Source organism: Fundulus heteroclitus, chromosome 7, assembly GCF_011125445.2.
Source record: "Fundulus heteroclitus isolate FHET01 chromosome 7, MU-UCD_Fhet_4.1, whole genome shotgun sequence".
Taxonomy (NCBI): Eukaryota; Metazoa; Chordata; class Actinopteri; order Cyprinodontiformes; family Fundulidae; genus Fundulus; species Fundulus heteroclitus.
In genome coordinates this window covers 36345722-36365509 of record NC_046367.1, presented here as the reverse complement: position 1 = coordinate 36365509, position 19788 = coordinate 36345722, and the positions used below count along the sequence as shown (strand labels likewise).

General features: G+C 40.6%; 1 protein-coding gene across 1 annotated transcript; it reads right to left on the bottom strand.

Annotated features, from left to right (window-relative positions):
- Positions 1–243: 243 nt before the first annotated feature.
- Positions 244–19646, bottom strand: cfap65 (cilia and flagella associated protein 65). The gene is made up of 35 exons (XM_012876962.3): positions 19542–19646; positions 19234–19316; positions 17278–17456; positions 17094–17196; positions 16777–16943; positions 16386–16594; positions 14732–14868; positions 14406–14631; positions 14009–14274; positions 13766–13924; positions 13443–13651; positions 13159–13315; positions 12903–13040; positions 12007–12258; positions 11776–11915; positions 11551–11635; positions 9609–9746; positions 9277–9433; positions 8984–9112; positions 8686–8899; positions 8403–8531; positions 8181–8271; positions 7772–7857; positions 7552–7618; positions 5558–5668; positions 5242–5433; positions 4131–4286; positions 3819–3962; positions 3604–3717; positions 2094–2228; positions 1966–2016; positions 1667–1884; positions 1428–1553; positions 1038–1346; positions 244–947 (listed from the first exon to the last, which is right to left on the bottom strand). The coding sequence occupies exons 2-35, from the start codon at positions 19312–19314 to the stop codon at positions 902–904; spliced, it is 5121 nt and encodes a 1706-aa protein (XP_012732416.2). The 5' UTR covers positions 19315–19316; positions 19542–19646; the 3' UTR covers positions 244–901.
- Positions 19647–19788: the final 142 nt, after the last annotated feature.

The window sequence follows — 19788 nt, the reverse complement described above, 5'->3', positions numbered from 1 at the left end:
TTAGGGTTACTGTGCTGGTTGAAGTAGAAAACCCCAGTTTTAAATCTTTTGCATCGTCCAACAGGTCTCTTCCAGGATTGCCTTTAGTATGTACAGTATATAGAAAGCAGCCACCACAGTGGCCCTGCACAGATAAGCTGGTATAGAGAATGGATGGAAGGACGTATTGTTTCACATAGTCCTATAAAATTATACTTTAGTCTCATTTGACTTGTGGTAAACTTTTAATTTTTTTTTTTATTCAACAGTGGCTTTCATCTCGACACTTATTCCAAAATTGTAGCTCTGTGAAATGTATGAGCAATAGTTATGTACACAGGTTCTCCTACCTGAGCTGTGGACCTCTGCAACTCCTCCAGAGGTACTGTAAGTCTCTTAGCTTTAGTATTAATGTTTGTGGTGGTAACAAATAAAAATGTGGAAATCTTCCCTTTTATTAGATAAGAAAATCGCTGAGATTATTGGCTAATCCGGTATTGGGTGTGCCGTTTAAAAAGAGGTAAAGCTGATACATTCATAGAGATCCAGTGTAGACGACTAAAAAATATTTACATTTTACAGCAGCACCAAATATTATTGGTGCTATCTTCCATTAAAGGAATTTCCTCATGTTACCAATGAGACCAGGTGATAACGTGTGTGATTAATTTAGCGCAAACATTAATGCTCTCATTGCTTTTGCACAAGTGTCATTTGTAAGTGGCTTCTCATAAAAGAATCTGCTAAATTCATGTTTTACAAGTATCAAAAGTACATCTCAACCAATTCCCTGCAATCCAAAATTTTAATTCATATTTGTTGAGATGTATATGAAGAAAAAAAAGATGGTGATTTTACAAAAGTTGGATCTAAAATAAAGCAGCAGAGAGATTTTGGCCTGTTGGATGATGGGTAGCCGTTGTTAGCCGAGGCTCTGCTGGTCCTCTTCAGCCAAGGCCGGCCCGCTCCTAACAGAACAAACAACATATAAAGTAATTGTTGCAACTCAAAGCCAACGCAACAACCAGAAGCACATCAGAACCTGGGCTTGTCATCACCTCACTGAGGAAGGGGGCAGCATGATGGTGCGGGGGTGCGCTGTAAGGGCCAGCTCTCCTCTCGCAGCCTCCATCATTATGTTCTGGAGCGTGTTCAACAAAATGGCCTCGATCACTTCAACAGGAGCGCGCTCAGAACCTGGTGAGGCCTGGCTTTGGGGAACTGTCTCTAAACCACCAGCGGCTCCTTCTCCGTCCGCCGATGGAGGAATGGCGGAGGGGTATGAAGAGGTGTGAGGCCTGTAGACCGGAGGCTCGGAGGCTAAAGCCATCAGAGACTGGGCAAAAGCTGCATCGTCAAGCAGATTTCTGGAATGGCAAAGAAGAATTATTAAACCCGAGACATACGACAGAGGAATCTCACAGAGTGGGTTTTTCTTCGCGCGTTACTTGTAAAGAGGTGCAAGTATGTCCATGAGGATATCTCTCTCAGCGCCATGTGTCGATGAAAATGGATCAGCAGGAAGGGACGTGCTTGAAGATTTGGGTCCACTTTTCTGGGTCCTGGTTGAGTACCTGCATCACAAAAAGTAACCAGTCTGCTTAACACAATTAATGACATTTCAAACGGCACAGAGTAGATTTTATGTTCTAACGGAAGTCAGCAAAAGGGTGCGTTAAAATATCACCTGTAATGCTTATTGTACTGCTCAGGAAAATGTGTGAAGTAGTCCCGAGGATCATGGGAGTGGGCCGTCACAGTCAGGTGTAGCAGAGCAGGTCGGGGGGGCTGGGGCCGCCTCCATACTTGAGCGGCTTCTCGCTGCAGTCGTTTCTCAGCTCTAGTTGGTTTGGCCCACAAACGGCCGACTGCTTCGCTGCTGCTGGTACAGATAGGAGGGAGAGTCTGAAGCGGAGGAGTTACACTTTAGCAAAGGTTCATGTTTTTATATTACGTGTAAAAAGCAGCGGCGTTACTAAAGACAACCTTGTACTTTCTGAGGGGCGACTCTTTTCTTGCAGGAGGACCCAGAGGTGCCTGCGTCAGAAATTCAATATTGTAAAGATGATGAAAAAGAATGTTATAGTTCATCAAGCTGTCTTTCCCAGTCAGACCTCATCTACTAAAACTCTTGGACGGTCGGCGGCGCTCTTGTCTGTGATTATGAATTCCTCTTGCTGGCGTTTTTTTTCTGCCTCCCAGTGCTGTGAGGCGCTGTGATAGCGGACGAGTGCAGCTTCCTGAGTAATCTGGAGAAAGAGAAGAAAGGGCCACAACACAAGCAGCAACAGTCAGCTAAGGTAGTAGGAAACTTTATTTGATGTCTGACCATATGTGACCAACAGTGCCTTGAAAAAAAAACAGCATTTATTCGTCTGAACTCTTTCACACGTTGTCCAGTCAAAACCATAATATATTATATTTTGAGAAGTGAATAATTGTGTAGTGAAGGGAAATTATACATGTTTTTTGAAATTTTTAAAATAAAAACTTAAAAAATGTAGCATGTGTTTGTATTTAAATAGTTAGCTGAGCCACATTTCTCTCCAGTTAGAGTTGAAAGTCTTAAGTGGTTTGTCTACCAGTTTCCCACATGTGAGATGTATGCCAATGCTTCTTTGCAAACCTGTGCTTCATCAGATTGATGTATCTGAATTATGGCTGATTGTTAGATTTTATTAACAATCGATTTTTAACTGCTCCTAAACTTTCTCCTCTTATCTTGACCCGTCAAAGCACTACAGATGGGAATCAGCTAAAAGCTATAATGTGGTACAGTGTATCAAATGGCAACATTTACCTTTAGGTTGTACTTTGTCCCTTTCTAAATAAAGTCACAGTCAAGATTCTCAATCGGACTCGGGTTTGGACTTTGACTAGGCCCCTTTAATACATAAATACGGTATGCTTTGATCTGAAATATTTTATAGAAGCTCTGGCTGGCTATTTAGTTTCTTTTTTTTTTCCAGCCAATAAATTATTATTTTCCATGATTGCCTCCTCTATCTCCAATGAAGAAAAGCATCCCTACAACAAAGCTGCTATTTTGTGTTTCACCATAAGGGTGTTGGTGTGTTCATAGTGATGTGCCGTCTTTAGTTTCTCCCCAACACATGTTGTTCCCTTTATCAGCTTGTTAATTCACACGGACAGCCATGCAAGTCTATGTAGGTCTGCAGTTGTGTCGAACCCTTTCCATTTTAGCATGGATTAGAAAGCCCTCCATCAGATGCTCATAAATTGGGACATTATTTTGAATTTAACGTTCCCTACGCATCTTCGATCTTCATGCTGTTATTCACTAATTTTCCCCAACAAACCTCTGAGGTCTCCACAGAAAATCTGTATTTATGTTGCCGTTAATCCACACTCACATAGACTCTAGTTACTAGTTAGGCGACTCTTAAAGGCAATTGGTTGGACGTTTTGTTCTGGGGTATCAGAGTGAAAGCTGATAATGACAAAAATAGATTTAAAAACAAAACAAAAAAGCATGCAGCTTTTTTCCTTCCACTCCATTACGTTGGTGTTGGTCTATAACAAAATCCCAAAAGTACATTGAATTGTGGTTGTAAGATGACAAACATGCACAAAATCCTTAAATCTAGCTAAACACTTTGGTACCTGACATATGAGGTCTAGCCGATAGACAGTGGGGTAATCAGAAATGAAGGTCAGGACACAAATAGCACACTCTCCTGGACCAAGACAGCCTCGCTCTGGATGGATCTGTACCACCTGTAATAACACGTACCGGAGAGAAAAGATGCTTAGATCGGGTAAAATGATAAACCTTGTATTTTTCATTGGCCCTAATAGATTTCATTGGTAGGACAAACCTCTTGGCTGTGCTGCTTGGGAATCTCCCAGACATAGTGAAGAGTGTCTGTGTGGCACAAACTGGTGAGGAAGAAGATTCTCGAAGACTTCGTGAAAACTGGGATATCACCAAAAGAAACACTGTCCTCGGACAAGAAGGCCGCCTGCAGACACTCATACAGTCAGAGGTGGATTTGGAAAACTCAAGTAATGAAAGACTCAATGCCATCAACATCTTTCTAAGACTTCTTATTAGCCAAGATCTTTCTTTCACAGAAAATAACTGAATAACATGCAGGAGGACAGGTGTTGTTCTGTATAAATGCACTTGCCTGTCCTGGGAACGGCGCCTTCTGGGCGCCATGTTCAGGAGCCTTATCACTGCACTCAATGAGGTTAGAGGAAATGGTTGATGACACAGCAATCCCACATCCCACAAACTTTATAATTACTGAATCGCTGTTCTGGATGTGGATAGGAACATCCATCTGTTACAAAGATACAAAGAAAACAATTTAGGGACAAGAGTCTGACAACCCCTGCCCGACAAAAACCTGCAGGATGAGGTTTCTGTTGCACTGCCTCAAAAATTTAAAGGAACACTTTTTTAATCAGAGTATAACATCAAGTCAGTTAAACTTGAGGAATATTGATTTGGTCAGTTAAATATCAGTTAAATAGCAGAATGGGTTTCGTAATCAGTGTTAGACCCATTGTCCCCCATCCGACACCACCAGGCTGTATGTCAGACTGTCCAGAAGCTCAGCGATGCTCTGGACAGGATCTGGGAGGAGATACCCCAGAACACCATCTGTTTTCTTATAAGCAGCATGCCCCGACGTCAGGCATACATACAGGCATGTGGGGGGTACATTTCAGCAAATTGGACAAGCCAGCCACATCAATTTTTCATTTTTATTTTCCTTGTGACTTCAGATTAAATCCTCTGTTGGTTGACAACTTTCCTTTTAATCAAATGATGTGGCATCATGTTACGGTATGGATATCCAGCAGGACTGTTTTTTTCCAACTGAGTGCTGCTGTGTTTTCAAAGTGGTCCTTTAATATATTAAATATATTTAATAATATATTTTGAGCAGTGTAGTATCCATCCATCCATCCATTTTCTAACACGTCTATTCCTTGTGGGGTCGCAATGGGTGTCGGTGCCTATCTCCAGCTGTCAATGGTCGAAAGGCAGGGTACACCCTGGACAGGACGCCAGTTTATCGCAGGGCAGCACAGAGACAAACAACCGTTCTCGCACACACTCACACCTAAGGAGAATTTAGACAGGCCAATTAACCTAACCTAGTATAATGTGGTTAATTACCATCAATCTACCCTGAGAATTCAGATCACCCTTAAACTACAAGGATAGAACAAACCTAATGATAAAGCTAAATGGAATATGAATTAAGAAAAAGAGGATCTGGGTCATACATGGTACATCTTAGCCTCAAGTGGAGAGAAGATCCATTCGATTGTGGCTTTATTCCCAGGGAGAACGTCTCCTTGTGGACTGAGGCATCTCAAGACGGGGTGATTATAGTTATCCATCCGAAGCTGTGACAACACGGCTTGGTCCACTTCATAATGTACTGCCGCTGCCCCACCATTGTACAATTCGTACATCTAAAGAGTTATTAAATGAAAATGAGAGATTTTTGTCAAAAACAAAACAACAAAACAAAGATTTTAGTGTTTTATTAATAAAACTAAAATATGTTGTTTTGTTTTTTTTAATTAAAAAACATACCTGTCGTGGAGGACTGGGGTCCCCAATAGCTACAGACGTGAATACATGTTGATTGGAAGCAAAGTGGAGATATGGTTCATCTCGGTTCAAGGTCACTCCTTCAAAGTTTAGCTTCAATCAGGGAAAGAAAAACACAAAAATCAAGAACATCCCTGAAAGGAAGTTTTTCTAATGACAGCAAAGAGGCTTTTTTTTCTACTTTGGTGTTACAAAAATCTCAAACAGTTATCTATGAGTGGTTATGGTGTGTTTATTTTTAGCTGCATTTGATTTGCCTCTGACGTTGGAACTAAGATCTGGGAATAATGTCACAGCCATGTTCAACCATTGTAGTTGCAGGCTGGAAAAGCAGTTCGATTTCCTTATTGTGCCCAGCGAACAGGGACGCTACTCTTAGCAATACAAGACGGTAACAAAGTATTTATCACAGTCAGAATTTGGAATCTTTTAATTTCTGTTTTAAAAAAAATAACAAAGACGGCACCTGATGTCAGATTTCTGACTTGGTAAGTCGGAGCCCAACCCAGAGATCAGCTTCAGTAAAAGTTGCAGGAATATGGATAGAAGGATGGAATGACAAGGATTGGTATTTTGCTATTTTAAGGTGTGTTTCCACTATGGGTTCCTGAACAGTTCTCCACGACTTAATCTTTTTATCTACATAAGCTGTTTTTTGTGTGTTTCAAAATCTGGGCCGATTACAAGCCCTAAAGTGAATCCTCCTCCAGCAGGAAAACTGCTCCAAAGTAATAACACAGATCTCTGCAAAGCCCAGAGTGAGATTAATAATAGCAAAATAAGAGTAAAAGCAGACTAATACTGCATTAATGCCAGTTATGGTTTAAAAGACACACACTACAACCACAAGTTATGTAAGAATGAGAAAGAAAAAAAATAGAGCTGCAATCAGGATTACAATGGGCTATATAAAGAGATCATTTGTGACAATTTAATAGAAGTTAATCTCTGAAATTGAATAAAAACCAGTTTTAATTCAAAATGTGCTTAGTAATACAAAGATCTTAAAGCCTGAGATGTGAGAGGTGACTCCTTGGAAGAAAAAACAAAGACACACTTAGCTGCTTCTCCTCCATTCAAACTTAAGACTGAATGGTCAACATTTCTCGGCAGTCGGACGGCTTTAACCTGTATCTCATAACAAAAACACAGTAAGTACTTTCATTTTACTGATTAAAATCCCTTAAAATGGCTTTGATGAGAGTGTTACTCCCCTCGGCACAAGTTGGGATATGACTGAAATAAAATGCTGGTGGGAATATTCAACCGGGGAGATATGTATGGCATGCCTCCCACCACAAAGCTCCACTTTTAGTTCTGGGTCCATCCAAAAACTCCTACCTCCTTCCCGTTGTCGCTGTAGATTTCTACCCACTTTTGGCCAATTTAGCCCTGTTTCCTGCAGGGCTAATACTGGGGGGACTATCTCAAATAATACCTTGGCTACTGGCACAGTTCTTGCAGTGGAAACATAGTTGAAACTGAAGTGGGGGGGGAATGCCTGGGGTTAAATTGGCCAGTAAAGCAGCTGATCAAGGAGTATTTTTCTGTTTCCTTTAGCAACAGAAGTTTTATCTCCTAGAACTGAAAAGAAGTAGAACTTTTCTAATTTAAAGACGTTCTTCCCTTAAGAATTTAAAAATTTTTTGTGTCTCTGTATACTTTTTATTTTTTGATTTATCTCACATAGTACACATACTACTGTAAGGTGTTTTTTTTTATTCATTAACTCAGTCTTTAAGGGTCTGAAAGTGAAAATGAGAGAAATACATTATCATCAGTTTATCACTTAAGTAGTTACCCTCGTCACAAAACCTAAGCAGCAAATGTCATTGCTTTCCTTACATTTTGCAACTACAGCAGTACGTACTGACCCAGGCTGTGACTTCATTCCTAGATGCAAACTTCCATTTCTGAGGTAAAACTAACAGAGCTTTAGAGTTCAGTCAAATAAAGCTAAGTGTAAGGAACCTCACCATAATCTCTCTGCCAAAACTGAGCTTGAGCACAACAGGAAGTCGGTCAGTTCCCATGAAGTCATGGCTGTGAAGGTAAAGACATAAAAGTAATCTGGTGCTTGTCAAAACAACGACTGATTTGCTTAAATATTTGAGAAAATTATGTTTAGGTATGATTTCAAAAGCTTAAAGTTAAGCTAAATGTACACTGCTGAGAACCTGTTGTAATGACCCTGACCTGTAGCTGAAGTGTACTGCCCTCTTCTGGCCAGGAAGCAAAGTTCCAGAGCGAGGGGACACTCTGAAGAGTTGATTGTCTTGAACCTGAAAATAAACAAAACATACATAAATTAATATGAAGACATACTTTTATTATTTTGCTGTTATGTATATTATCTATATCTTTAATAATACATTTAGCAAAATCTATTTCTAAATATAGTAATTCCAACAACAACAAAAAAACACTTTAAATTGATTATTAGAAATCAGCTTGAAATGTATACAAAAAAAATGTGTTTTTTGTTTATTTTTCAATTTCGTTTTATGTCTGAAACAAACTTTTTTGTTGGATTAAAAAAACTATAATTATGCCAAATCCACCAGAGGCAAGAATCCTAAAAATATGCGTAGCTCTACATTATGACCTTCATTTGGTGCAGGTCTGTGCTGCTAAACTCTCCTGTCACCGCCCATTCCTCCAGCTCCATCTGTTGGTCCTCTGGAAATAAGAATGCCCTAATATTGAACATGAGCATAAAAGTGATAAAAAGCAGTTTTAATTGGTTGCTCACATACTTTTCTATTTTTGTAGAATGTGAATTCTAAAACACTAACATAGCAAAACATTTTTCTAAGTGTTGACATACCAGTCTACAGGGATGGAACCCGGGTTGCGAAACATCAACATGAAATCTGAGGGATCCGAATTCAGAGGAGCAACACCAAACTTAAAATCCACCATGACCTTGGTCAAGATGGAGGGACTATTTCGCAGACTATGGAAGGAAGCAAAGGTCAAGATTAAGCACACACTGCAACCTGATATAATTATCTGATATCCTTAGAAAGAAAAATTTAAACTGTGGCACGCACTCAACATTAAAGCCAATTTCTTGTTGACCTATTATTACTAAAATGACATCAACTGACCTGTGCTTGGTGGGAGTTTTTAACGTACGTTCTTTAGCAGATGGGGTGGAAAGCAGTTGCTCATTAAGGCTGTCTAATGAGAAGAGTGTCCACAAATCTTGCTTGCAGAGCCTGGCCACGCTGCCACCGCTGCATGCGTCAGTCACCTGTAAGGTGGGGTACACCCCCTGAGCTCGCACTTCACACAGTTTCTGAGGAGGACTTGAACCCAAGCCTGGAAAAAGACGCGCAGACACACAGTGAAAAGGTATGTAGAATGAATTCATCCGTGTATTACGCATTACTGTCATCTGTTTACCACTGGCATTTAATATCTGGTAGTTGACGGCCCAGAGGCACTGGGCTTGTGTGCAAAGTCTGAGGATGGAATGGAGCAGCACAGTGGAATGTGAAGCGACCGTTCCCGTTTCACAGTCCAGATGCAGGGCTTAAAGAGGCAGGAAAAAAAACAGGATTAGTTTATAGGTAAGAAAACTGCAGGTCAACCCAAACACCACATATACCAGCAAAATTAGGGGGAAAAAAACTTATGAGGCTCAAACATGCAAAGTAAAACTCTTATGAAGAACGCCACCAAAAACACCTAATTACCACTGTCCTCTTCAGAATCAGAAGAATTTTCTGCGAGCATACGTTGTGCAGAGAGACGAAAAGAGACGGGGCAGGGGCTGTTGTTGACTAGGGGAATCTCTACTGAGCGACATCTTCCAACTAAGATCTCTCCCACATCCAGGACCTCTTTACCAGCCTGGTAAGTAAAAAAAATAAAAATAAAAACAGGAACCGTTTGACTTAATTCCCTTTTATTGTGTATTTTAACTCTAGGACTGCATGGTAGCATTTTTATCTCAGTGTTAATTTGTAAAAGAATAACTAAATATCTAAGAATGAACATACTGTACAAAGCCCAATGAGAGTCCTACCTCAACGGAGGCTGCTGAGCCCATGCCGATCAGTTCTATGGTGAGGTGAAACTTGTCAGAGTCATCGCTGTGGAAGCTGAGAGTAGGTTTAAATGTGTACGTTTTCTCTTCCAGAGGGCTGAAGGACCACGTCTGAACCTGGGATGAATACAAACTTCAGAATAAAAATTCAACATCTGTCTGGAGTCACAAATCATCATCATCATCATCTACATTGCTTTGTTATAGTTTTCATTCCCCTTGAACTTCACCTTTTCTCTTGTTACGACTGATAACCTAAATCGATTTATTTATTGGGATTTTATGATTAACATCAAGTAGTGCAACGCTGTGCAGTGAAGAAAGCAAAGAAAATGACACATTGTTTTGTACATTTTAGCAATTCAATTCAATTTGGAACAGTTTATTTTTATGGTGCCAAGTCACCACAAACATTGCCTCAAGGAAGCTTCTGCAGCATCGTGGCCCATCATCCCAAAAATGGAAATAGTATGACACCACTGCACACCCTACCAAGGCATGGCCCTCCACCTAGACTGACAGCGAGAGCATTATTAACCAGAGAAACTGCCAAAAGGCTTATGGTAACTCTAGAGGAGCTGCAGAGATCCAGAACTCAGTTAGAGGAATTGACTGAAAGGATAAACAATTAGTTGTGCTCCCCACAAATCTGGAGCCACAAGACGTCCTGTTTAGTTTGCAGCAAGCCATGTTAGGGATAAAGCAAACATGTGGAAGAAATTGCTCTGGCCAGAAGACAGATGCATATTGAAAAACTAACACTACATATATCTCCTTGAACACACCCTCTCCATGATGAAGAATGCATCGGGAAACATTTCTTTACCAGGAACAAATAGGGAGAAGAATAGATGTATAATCAGGGTAAAACTGAAAGAAAGCCGGTTGGAGCCGAGGTTTCCTAAATGTGGCCCAGAGGCTATCTGCAGACCCTGGTATTAATTGATGCAGATATAGATTATTTTTCACATTACAGCAAAATCTTTACTGAAAAATTCTAATTTCCTAAAATGTTAGGTGCAACTCAAAGTGCTCATCTTTAATATTCATGTTGTTTGCTTCCTTTTTCATTTCATAGTGAAGAGGACCACAAATATCCCGTGACTTTTATTCAAAAGCAGAACCAGGTGCACATGAATCCATGTTTAATTAATCTATTTAACTCATAAAAATATAGGGAACATTCTCAAAGAAAGAGTGACCAAAATCCTGTTCTTGTTGCTAAAAATAGATAAGGAAAATAAATAAATAAGAACATGTACTCCTTTCTTTTAACGAGATAAACACACAAAACCTCTTTTATGCTTTGGATCTACAAAGATTTACAAATCCCTTTCCCTCAAATATGACACAAAAAATAGTACTTTATTATTTAGCAGGTAAAAAGAAATAAAAAATGTTTTGAAGGGGGTAAATCATATATTGACTAAATAATAAAGTCATTAAGATCTGGTAAGCCCTTTTGACTTAATGATTTTGATCTCAAGAGGCAAAAATTAGGACACCACTATTCTGGAGGGTACAAAAGATTTGGGTCTGGGGCAGAGGTTCACCTTCCTGCAGGCCAACTACCCTGGGCATACAACAAGAGAATGCAATTGTTGTAAACCAGTCTCTTCATCTTTTATAATGGTGCAGCAAAGGTCCAGACCTAAATCAACTGAGAATCCTGTGAATTAAAAATGACTGAGCTCAAAATGTTTTACAAAGAAGAATAGGCCAAGATTTGAGTCTCTAGATGTAGAAACCTGGAAGAGCCGCACCACCAAAGACTTGCAGTGGTCTTGTATAACAATGCAAAAGCACGTGTCATATACCTTTCACTTCCATCTACAAAACATGCAATGTTCAAGGGGTCTGATTACTTTTGTAATGAGCTGAATCTAAATGCACAGAATGCGGAACCGTGTTAATCTCTCACTGAGCTCTCATTGGGATGCAGTTCGCCAGCATCTGGTTCGACAAAGATAAGCCTCCGCTCCGTCTCTGAAATGCTCCACTGGAACCTGTCATGGAGAACAATCACACAATGCCAGCTGTAATGTTAATAACACTGAGGTAATTCCAAAGTCCAATCACGCAACACGGAAAAACATCTGAAAACCACGGGAAGAATGGGAACAGGAAGATAAACCGGTCAACTAACTTGACGGGCAAGCAGCTTAAGTTCCTGATGGAATGGGTGCGCTGGGTTCTCGAGCCGACAGCTGTCGGGTGGAAATATAAACTGCCGCCACTTTCCAAAGACACGCTTGGCTTTTGTAAAACCCTCACAACTCTCAGTTCCTAAGGAAGACAAAGATCCAAAGTAAAAGACCCAAGAACAGTGTGAATGAGTTTTACCACAGTGTGTGTCCTTGTGTTTATTGTGTGGCACCTTTGTGGATTTAGTTGCATTGAGCTGCAGCGGTAAACTGGAACCCTGCTTGGGGCTGTCCTCTGTGGGGACTGCTCTGATGGTAATGATTTGATGTTTTTCTGGCTGCACCAAACCACAGCCAGGCAACATGTGCACAGATTTAGGCAAAGCGTCATTTGGTCTCTGGTTCAGGCAGAAGGTGAGAGGCTGATCTCCATTATTCTGCAGTAGAACGGTCCGATAGGAAATACCCCTCCGAGCTGGAAACACCTAACATGCAGAAAGGAAAAATTATCACGTTAAATTGATTAAATTACATTAAATTGATATTACATTGAAGCACTCTTGAAGCAATTTTGGTGCGCTAGCCCCTCCTGGGAAGCTTCACCAATGCTCCGTGTTTTCTCCATTTGTGGTAACGGTTCTCGTATTGGCTCCCAACAATTCTCAAAGCCTTAAAACAGACATTGCAAGTCTTTCTAAAGAGACAGATGTCAGTGACTTGCTTTTTTCATCTCTTGTTACATTTTTGTTGCTCAAGCCAAGATGTATTGCTTATTGAGATATTTTAACCTACTTTATGTTGTCAGACAGGTTCTATTTAAGTGTTTTCTTATTTGTACAGGTTTGGCAATAATTCGGCCTGGTTGGTGTTCGGGGTGAGTCAAAGTAAACTAAGCTGTCAAAGAATGTGAATAATAATAATAATAATCTGATGATGCCATATTAAATAATATACTATGTTACCAAACCAATAAGTGTTGTTCAGCACACAACCCTCATTTTGCAACTATTATGGGGATTTTGACAGGAGCTTCTCCTTTAACAGCTGTGAAGAACTTTTTTTTTATACTTAAGCTCTGGAACTAACACGAGCTATAAAATAGGGATTTAAAGTAATTTCTGTAACTTACCACTTGATGCGGATTCAAAGTGCAGCATGGAGTGAAATGCTCTTGGTCCGGCTGAAATGAGTGGCCAATGACTCTGACAGTTACACACCAGGGCAGACATGGACGTTGTTGTCCTGTTTCAGGATCATCCTGTGGCTTCTAAAGAGGAACATGAATATTAAAACAGCTCAAAGTCTCAAAGACATTGTTATTTACAACAAGAGGGGGAAAAAATATTTCCAGAATTTACCAACTACTTTGAGGTATTTAATACTACCTTGTAATATGCAAAGCACTCCAGCTCTCCTCCATGCAGGGTATTGATCTGGTTGGGCTCATACGTCACACGCACTGTGGTAGACTTCAGTGGGGCCAACTCAAATGACGAAGGAGCAACACAAAAAGGGGAATCTTGGACAACAGTCCACATCAGGCTTAAACAGAATCATAAGCGTTGTAAGTGTTCGTACATGTATTTGGTCACATTTCAGACAGAAATACATGAAAACCTCACATCTGTTGTGACTAAAAAAAAAAAAAGTCCCTGACAAGGTGACATACCTGAGTTTGCCTTTGGCGTGGTTTGTAATGGAAACACACTGCGACAGAGCAGATGAGGTAGACGCAGTGGACGTTGCTTTGTGGTTAAACAGTAGCTCACTTGGTTCAATAGTTACAAATGGAAGAGATGGAGAGGTGAGAGGATCCGTGTTCATTTCATTGCATTTTTCTCTGGGCGTGTCCGGAATGACAGGGTCACTGTTTGATTCCTGATTTGGGAACAAAATGGCACAACAGAACAAGTCAGGAGTTATTAAAACAAGCATATCCATTTTTAGAAAGGTTTGTGTTGAGGTGTTATTAAGCCGTGTGGGTAAGAGCACCCCCTGTTGGTCCGGCAGTGTATTGTGATCTGGCGGCAAGTCCCGGACAGAGCCTGGTGACCACTGATGCTTGAACACAACCAAGTGTTCGGGTTTTAATATCGCTGGCCGCTGAACCGCCGAGTGACACGTACCAATCAAGTCCAGAAACAGAGGCTCCTGAAAGTATGATTGTTGAAATATTCAGGAAGCTGTAATATTCTGGAAGCATTATTTAAGTATGTCTACATTTGCCTTCCTCACCCTGTGGAGTATGAGACATGCCACTCTTCTGTGATGTGCCATTGGTTGCGTGGGTCTGTAAAGGACCTTGACTTTGATGCGGCCCTGTGGGAGCACAGCGCCACTCGCTGGTGAAATACCAAAAACACTGTTCCAACAGTCTATATCCCATTGGTAGACAGCCTGAACAGGGGAGGAGTTCAGGAGCTCCAGTGTTTCTACTGCGGATCCTCTTTCTTCAACACATTCAAAGTCGACCACAGAGGAGGACAGACAAACTTCAGGACCTGAAAGCAAGAATATTGTTTTTGACATAAGGAGACCTCATTTTTGGTACCTTAAATGCTATCCTCACTTATTTTTATTTTTAAGAAAACAAATTAGTGTTATTTTTTTTATTGTAGTTCATGCCTCTTACCTATACACTTTCCCATGAGTTTAATCTGAGTTTTGCTGAGCGCCCCCTTGTAATTCAGAGACAAATACTCAACAGAGACGATCTCAACCACGGTGGGCGAATAAGTGACCGAAACTTGGAGTGATCCACCTGGAGCGATTTTGCCACTGGGCACATCCCAACTGAAGTCTGATCCATACAGAACTGCCCCACCAAGCAGCCGTGACAGAGAAAAGCACACGTTAACCTAAAAAAAAAAAAAAAAAAAAAAAAAAGCAACAGGGAAGATGTGAGAGAAGGCAGAGCCTGAATTTTAGGCTGTGAATGCACTCATACTTGCTACTTACAGACGAAGGGTTGAAGATTTCAAAGTGCTTACTCAAACTCTGGCCAATTGACACAGAGCCAAAGTGTAACTCAGGATCACCAGGGCAGCTTTTCTTTTTGTTACTGGGATTTCTTATTTGAAGATAAGGATATTTGGCTGGAAAAAAAAAAAAAGATTTAATTTCTACTAAAAATGATAATTGTTGAGATATTTGTTAAATCTGCAATGGTATTCACGTAATTATAACGTACAGTTCTGGTCAGAAGAGTACATAAGTGGTTTTATATGCAGGCACAAATATGTACACCTCTTACATTTTTATAAATGTCCTTTATCAAGTTGTACCTCAACTACTGGTACACACTTTTTATAGCCAACAACACACTTCTGGCTGAGTATTTGACCACTCTCTTTTTTTTAATCAAAAACAGATCTTTTAAACGTATCGGTTCCCTGGCATGGACTCACTTTTAAGCATAGGCTGCAAACTTTAAATAAGGGTGAGATCAATGTCATTCCTGAAGCTTTATGTGAGCCAGCTTTATCTATTTCAGTACCACTCTGATGTGTATTTGGGATAATTGTCTGGTTGAAGCACTCATGTTGTGTCTGAGGCCGTTTTCACACATATAGTTTGCTTTTGAACCGGTTGATGAGTTTGTTTTACACACAAAGCTCAAAGCTTCAACCCTGACCAAATCCTGCCACTTCTGAGATCTTGGAGCAAGCACTTCTTTCTTGCTTGTCACCCTAACATACCATTAAACAGAAACACTGACGTTCCAGCGACTTCCAGGTTAAGGTAGGCTTTCACTTTGGTGGTCATTCCTAAACACCCTGACTTGTTTCATTTTATCACAAGCTGACCGTTTTGGTCAGATCAGGGAAACATTGACATGGTTGCGCTTTGTGTCAGGATAAGGCACCCAAACAATTTGTCTTTGAGGGGATAAAGCGGGCTGCACAGTGGCGCAGTGGGTAGCGCTGTTGCCTTGCAGCAAAAAGGTCCTGGGTTCGAGTACACCCCTGGGTCTTTCTGCATGGAGTTTGCATGTTCTCCCTGTGCATGCGTGGGTTCTCTCCAGGTACTCCGGCTTCCTCCCACAGTCCAAAAACATGACTGTTAGGTTGATTGGCTTCTCCAAATTGTCCTTAGGTGTGCGTGAATGGTTGTTTGTCTCTCTGTGTTGCCCTGCGACAGACTGGCGACCTGTCCAGGGTGTACCCAGCCTCTCGCCCATTTGACAGCTGGAGATAGGCACCAGCAACCCCCGCGACCCCATGAGGGATAAGCGGTTTGGAAAATGGATGGATGGAGGGGATAAAGCAGGTTACAATTAATCTTTTGAAATGCCAACTAAAATCCTGTTGAACATGTACAAACTATGCTAAAAAGCTGCATCCATTTCGATTTGCTCTAGCATGTTTGCAAAGAATAACAGAAAAATATCAATCTAGAATTATGACAGAGTCTTGTCTGTGGCTACAAAAAGTGTTGCATATCTTTAATTGCGAGAAGACATTTACCCACATGCTAATAGAAGTGTATGCATCTATTTGAGCCTGTCTGTACATTTTAGCATGTGTGGAATGAGGAAAATATGCCCTAAAGACACTGCAGCTCATAACTTTCATTCTACGTCCTTCCACATAATGTTTGGTCTCAGCAGTACCTATCCCCTGTAGAAGCACAGAGCTGCAGCAGCCAGCTTTGTCATCATCTTCCCCAGATCTGCAGTGCGCCTGCTGCTGGTAGACCTGTGCCTCCGGCGGCTGAAAGTCCACCACAATGAGACACTCCTGACCAGGTTTCAGAAGGCCTTCTTCTGGAATGAGCTGGAAGGGTGCTGCACAATCCCACTTAAATGACACCTGAACCTTACTGGGGGGAGAAAAAGGAAAACACAGAGAAGTTGAAGACATATTGATGACTCAAGAGAGACGGATAAAAGTAGAGTATATTTTTGGTAAGAGGTCCTTGATGATTAACAAAAGAAAATCACACTTTTTATGTATGTATAACGCATGTACATACGAACATACACTAAGAACAATCAGAGGTACCTGAGATTTTTCAGTGGGAAACTGGTTTGTGTGGAGTGCTGAACAGCACAGAGGGGGAGCGCCACCGTTTCAGGGACCTTCAGGGAATGACTTGGAAGCACGGCATGGAGGCTTACTTGAAAGCTTCCCTCTTTAGCTTGAAACTGAATGCTGTCCTTATACTCACGCTGTCCCGCGCAATCAGAGAGAAATAAAAAAAAAAAACGTAATTTGCATGAAACAAAATAGCTACAAAAAGATATACAGTTGGCCATTGGCTCATTTTGTGTGTTGCACAAATTCCAAGGGGGGTTTAATTCAATTGTGGAATACCCTACCCTTTTGAGAGGTCTAAAGGTGACCTGTAAGGAGAATGAAGTCCCTGGGCTGAGAACAACTACTTCAGGATTCAAGGTTGAGAAAAACATGGACTCTGGAGCTCTGCGAGGAGAAAAAGGGAAGGCTTCGTTGTCCTCTTGATCTAACACATAGTTTGGAAATGTGTTTGTGAGTTTGCTTTACCTAACGTGCAGCTTATGCATCTTGTCACGGGTGTTCTTTAACACCAGTGTCTTCGTGTACTCCCTTCCAAGTACCCAATCCTCCCATAACAGCTCTGGTCTGGTTTCCAGACCTAAGAAGCAGGTTCTTTGGCTGGAAGATTTTCTTCGCCAGCGTTTTCTGGCGGGGAGACGTGGTTCCTGTGGAGAGGAAGTATGGAAATAACAAGAATTAATGACTAGAATGAAGTAACAAGTAATGAGTTAATTAATCAAGGAATTAGCTGCTTTTAATTCACCTTATTTTTTTAAAGAGCCTTGCAAAATATTCTAACCAGCCTTAAGAATAACAATCAAAAACCTAAGTGTATTTTACTGGAACTGTATGCTGTAAAATCCCAGAAAGTAGCATAAAGTAGTGAAAAGAAAGGAAAAAAAGACAAATGTATTTTTTTTGGGGGGGGGACCGGTAAAAATCTGAAAAGAGTGGTGTGTATATACTGACTCTTTAAATCTGATGCCTCTAATAAAGCCAACAGCCTTCTGATGATATCTACTTAGTAAACATCAGTGTGAGGCTGTTCTGTGAAGAATATTCGTGAACAAAAAAGCATCACAAAGACCAAAGAACACACCAGAACGGGAAGGACAAAGTTCTATTTAAAGCAGGGTTTGATTATTAAACAGTATCCAAAACTTTGAAAATCTCAAAAATGCGTTCTTCAGTCCACCATATAAAAATGGAGAGTATGGCTTGACCCACCAAGATGTAGTCTTCCAACCAAAGTTACAAATCGGGCAAATAGAGATTAATCACATCAGGGGTACCAAACTCATTTCTATATTGGGTCACTTTGGCATCATTAAAAGAGCCGGTTGCACATGTATAAATTATGCTTTTGATTTCATAATTTAATTCCAGTGCACATAGAAACATAAAATTGGTCAGTAGCATAAAAGTAGCACCCTTAGGCCCAATTCATCTGCACAAAAAGTTGATATTAAGGTGAGTTACTCTTTAAACTCATCATTCACTTTTTTTCTTTTCAAACATTTATGGGTTGTTTTAATCTGCTGTGGGAAAACTGACATTTAGTGGCAGGATCCTGTTACTACACAGTAAAAAAGAAAATAAACATTCGCTACAGGAGGCACAGTTTTAGCCAGTTTATACAATTTCAAAGGATATATGCCTCTACTTCATGACATGATATGCCTTTTTTATGCTCTTGAGGGCTGAATAAATTGCCTTGACGGGGTGGAATTGGCCCCTGGGCCTTTAATTTGACACATGCAAATTACAGAATTAGCTTAAAGGCCTGTACTAACTTTAGCAGAGCGTTAGAGAGCCGCATTTGAGTTGGAATATTTAGTTTAAGGTTAGCCATTAGCCAGATATAGGAGACAGCAAACACATTGAAAAGGGTGCTCTGATCAGATAAGTTTTTAGGATGGATAAATTGGTCTGGGTTGGAGGGAAGCTAGATACAGATGAATACAGGGCAAACCTAGAGGAAACCCTGTTAAAATGGATCAAAATACAAGAGACTGGGGCAGAGGTTCTCCTTCCTCCAGGACAACAACCTTACATGTGCAACCTAGCAGTACTGCAATAATAATAAAGAAAAAATTAGATCACAGAAAATCCATCAACACTTGCCATAAAATAGGACAGAGCTTCAGTTAATTTACAAATCAGAATTTGAGTTTCTTTATGTCCAAAGCTAATAAAGAAATACCCCATAGTGACCGTAAAGGGTTCTGGGTTTTGCTTCTGCTGCATAATTGTTTGCTACAGTACATCAGAAAATTATGTTGTTGTTTTTTCTTGTTTTTTTTTTTCTACAAGACCTTTTTTTGTGCTATTGAAAGTTAAACTTCTCTGACAGTAAACAATAGCATTTGGGTGTTTTTCCTTTTTTTTTCTATTTTTGTTAGACATCTTTTTTATCCTCTGTGATTGCTTTTTGGACTTTACTTTGACATCCGTCCCTGTGCTGGACAGCTTCCATGGAGCAACACACGCCGAACAGCGCTGTCTCCGGGCTTCAGCTAACATGGCTGTGGATAGAGACGAAAACATTAATACACAGAGAGGGCTCCGAGTGTCACAACGACAGAGACATGCATTTTTATTTTATTTTTTTACGGGTAATAATCCCCTGACGTGAAACTCGAGGAGCTGGCCGCGTTTTTGCACCGACGTTGTTACATTAACACTTATATGAAAACGCTCTAATTCTGGTGACTCCATAAAACTGTGTGATAATAACACGCCCACCTTACCTTACACGACGAAGCATTAACAATTAGCCAAGAGTCCGACTTGAGATATATATTTATTAACAAAAAAAAACGTCTCCGAAAGCTGCGAAGTTCATCTGGTCCCCATTTCCATGGCAACAAGTAAACGTTAGCTTCACCGGAATTACGGGATCCTGTGAGGGACATCTCGCGGACCGGTTCTGATTCAATTTACTTTATTAACTTTATTTATGTAGCACTTGTGCACAAAGAACGTCCACATACTCTC